The sequence below is a fragment of the Mandrillus leucophaeus genome, unplaced genomic scaffold (genome assembly GCF_000951045.1).
Source record: "Mandrillus leucophaeus isolate KB7577 unplaced genomic scaffold, Mleu.le_1.0 Scaffold121, whole genome shotgun sequence".
In the NCBI taxonomy this organism is placed as follows: Eukaryota; Metazoa; Chordata; class Mammalia; order Primates; family Cercopithecidae; genus Mandrillus; species Mandrillus leucophaeus.
This window is the reverse complement of record NW_012100432.1, coordinates 7,192,178-7,195,688: the sequence shown is the minus strand read 5'-3', so window position 1 is coordinate 7,195,688 and position 3,511 is coordinate 7,192,178. Positions and strand designations below refer to the sequence as shown.

Here is a 3,511-nt window from a genome sequence, read left to right as displayed (position 1 = left end):
AAGATGAGGTTTGTAGACCATGTGTTTGATGAACAAGTGATAGATTCTCTGACTGTGAAGATCATCCTGCCTGAAGGAGCCAAGTGAGTGTGACTGTTCCTTTCCTTTGCACCTGATTTTTCTGGTTGTACCCTTGTGGTACTCTAATGGGAGCGTATGTTCTAGGGGCACAATCTTTGTGTCACTTTGCTCTAGATTTACTTTATCAGGGAACATCTACTTGGCCTCTCTTGAGTGACATGTCCACTCTGACTGACAGAATGAGAGACCCCTGGATTTTCTTCCTGTGGAGAACATTCCATAGGGGAAGGATAGTTCCTCACGTAAATCCAGGCTGTGCTGTTTACCAGGAGAAGGGACAGTGGGCCTGGGCAGACAAAAGCAGGACATGTCCCCTGCCCCGTAAGAAGCTCTTATTCATGTGAAGAGAAAGAACATTCAGAACAGCCCGTGAGGCATCTGTTCAAGCCCCCGGGGGACTCACTGGGTCGGATGTACAGGAGAGCTGTGTCAACTTTGTGACTCCAAGGAGTGGGGCCAGTATCTGTGAGAACTTGGGAGTGGAAGATTCAGAGGGACAGTTGTTGTCCCAGCAGACAAGGGCTTTAAAACAGAGGGCTCTGTGGCACTGGCTCCCCTGTCTCAAGAGAGTGGGTGTTCTCCATAGCTGGGAAGGGAGCAGAGTGGAGGAGTGTAAACTTAGTGACCTTGAAAGGCCCCTTAGCCTTGGAATTCTCTGATTCTAAACCTGGTTTATTGGAGTAGTTAGTTGGAGGCTATGTTTTATTCCCATCTTCTTCCAGGAACATTGAAATCGATAGTCCCTATGAAATCAGCCGTGCCCCAGATGAGCTGCACTACACCTATCTGGACACATTCGGCCGCCCTGTGATTGTTGCCTACAAGAAAAATCTGGTAGAACAGCACATTCAGGACATTGTGGTGAGTGGCTCCACTGTTTGCCTTCCATGTCATCTTCCCCAGACAGTGAGCTCTGGGGCCAAGAACTCACCCCCTGTCCTTCCTTGGGCTGGAGTCATTTGAGCTCACAGCGTCTTCTGGTCTTAGGGTGGGGCAGCAGGTCAAGTGGGCCAGCCTGGGTGAGTCTAGGCTCCCGTGTCCCTGCACCTCCGATGAAGCTGTCCTCTTCCTTCTCCCAGGTCCACTACACGTTCAACAAGGTGCTCATGCTGCAGGAGCCCCTGCTGGTGGTGGCGGCCTTCTACATCCTGTTCTTCACCGTCATCATCTATGTTCGGCTGGACTTCTCCATCACTAAGGTACCCTCTCAGCCTTCTTCCTACTTGTCATTTGTGTCCTTGGTAATATTTTGCCAGCTTGAGCACTGATCCTCACAGTGAGCCCAGGGCAAGACACCATGGCCAGAAGACCTCTGCCTGTGCTCATCCTTGCCAGAAGGGTACTTTGTTTTTGTTGCTTGTGGTCACCAGCACAGGAGGTTAAGTCCCTGCCTCTGTCTTGTTTTGTCTCTGGAGACAGAGTAACTTGGATGCTCAGGTGAGGTAGGAAAAACGAAAAGATTGGTGCTTGTTGTTTAGCTGTTTGCTTCTTGTTATTCAGTGGAACTTGGGAGGTGGAACTCCCCTCTTAGTCCCCTTGCCAGTGTGCCCTCTCCCTTCCCCTGTGGTGATCCCTTGTTGGGAGCAGAAACCACTAACCTGGCCCCATCAGCACCCTTCTCCCCACCCCCACTCTCTGCTCCCTGACAGACAGGCTCCGTGACTCCTTGGTCCTCCCCAGGCTGCACTGCCATTATCCTCAGTTCATCCTCTTGGTCTTTTCTTCCTTCTTTCCTCCATTTCTCATTGTCTCATTGTTCCTTAGGGCTCTTGGCACCATGCCCCAGGGTAGGTGCTAGTACCAGGCACTTATTGTAGTCAGGTGGGTGAGGCCTGGGGGAGGAAATGAGCATAGCTGGTGCTTGAGGACTGTGGGAATGTGATGACAGGCACAGGGTGTGCTTTTTTCTATTTTTTTTTTTTTTGAGATGGAGTCTCGCTCTGTCTCCAGGCTGGAGTGCAGTGGCGCTATCTCCGCTGACTGCAATCTCTGCCTCCTGGGTTTGAGCGATTCTTCTGCCTCAGCCTCCTGAGTAGCTGGGACTACAGGTGTGCACCAAGGGTGTGCTTTGAGTGGGGCAACCTGGCAGGCCCCAAGGCTACCCTGAGGAGGTGACAGGCAAAGAAGGTGGGGAAGGGCATTCAGCTGGAGGGGCTGATGTTTTTGAGACAGCAGGGAGGGGTTTTGGTACCTGTGAGCAAAGATGTTGATCCAGCTGAACTGTGTGGGTCCACTTATATGTAGATGTTTTTATGTTTTTCTTTTCTTTTTTTTTTTTTTTTTGAGACGGAGTCTTGCTCTGTTGCCCAGGCTGGAGTGCAGTGGTGTGCTCTCGGCTTGCTGCAACCTCCGCCTCCTGGGTTCAAGCAATTCTCCTGCCTCGGCCTCCTGAGTAGCTGGGACTACAGGCATGTGCCACCACACCCGGCTAATTTTTTGTATTTTTAGTAGAGACGGGGGTTTCACAGTGTTAGCCAGGATGGTCTCAATCTCGTGACCTTGTGATCCTTCCGCCTCGGCCTCCCAAAGTGCTGGGATTACAGGTGTGAGCCACTGCGCCTGGCCAGATTTTTTTCAATCAAATGCAGATAGGAAATACAATACCCAATACAGTGTTTGAGGGATCTGAAACCAAATATGTGGAGGGCTGACTTTTTGTATTCTTGGGTTTTGCACGGCTGACTACAGGACTTGAGTATGTGCAGATAGTCGGAGAGTGGGGGACCTGGAGGAATAACTCTGTGTGTGTGTGTGCGCGCGTGTGTGCGTGCGTGTATGCATGCGTGTGGGTGTGTGTTTAATTATTTTTGCTGAATCATTGGAGGTTAAGTTGTAGACATTGTGCCCCTTTACCCTTGAATAGTTGAGCATGTGTGTAGCCTGAGAGCAAGGGTATTCTCTTACATAATCACAATATAATGATCAAATTCAGGAAATGTAATGTTGCTAAAAATCTGGTAGAACAGCATGTTCAGAACTTTGTGGTGAGTGGCTCCACTGTTCTGCCTTCTGTGCCTTCTTCCTCAAAGTATGGATAGTGTAATTAATTAGTTAATTAATACTATTAATTGGCCAGTTAATTAGTACTGTTGACCAACATGGAGTCCATAATTTTGCTGACTGTCCCCTGATCAATCACAGCTCACTGCAGCCTGGAACTCCTGGGTTCAAGCCATCCTCCCACCTCATCCTCCCAGGTAGTTTGGGAGCATGCCATCATGCCCAGCTAATTAAAAAAAAGTTGTTGTCTTTTTTTTTTTCGAGACAGAGTCTCACTCGGTTACCCAGGCTGGAGTGCAGTGGCACGATCAGGGCTCACTGCAGCCTTGACCTCCTGGGATACAGTGATCCTCCCATCTCAGCTCCCTGAGTAGCTGGGACTACAAGCATGCACCACCATGCCTAGCTAATTTTTTGTATTTTTATTAGA

The 3,511-nt window shown here is 49.6% G+C and overlaps 1 protein-coding gene across 1 annotated transcript in view; it reads left to right on the top strand.

Annotated features, from left to right (window-relative positions):
- Window positions 1–3,511, top strand: part of RPN1 (ribophorin I) — an 18,617-nt gene that overhangs the window by 11,643 nt on the left and 3,463 nt on the right. The window contains exon 5 of the mRNA XM_011971305.1: window positions 1,161–1,280. Coding sequence (XP_011826695.1) covers window positions 1,161–1,280 — 120 coding nt within the window. The remainder of the gene's footprint in view (window positions 1–1,160; window positions 1,281–3,511) is intronic.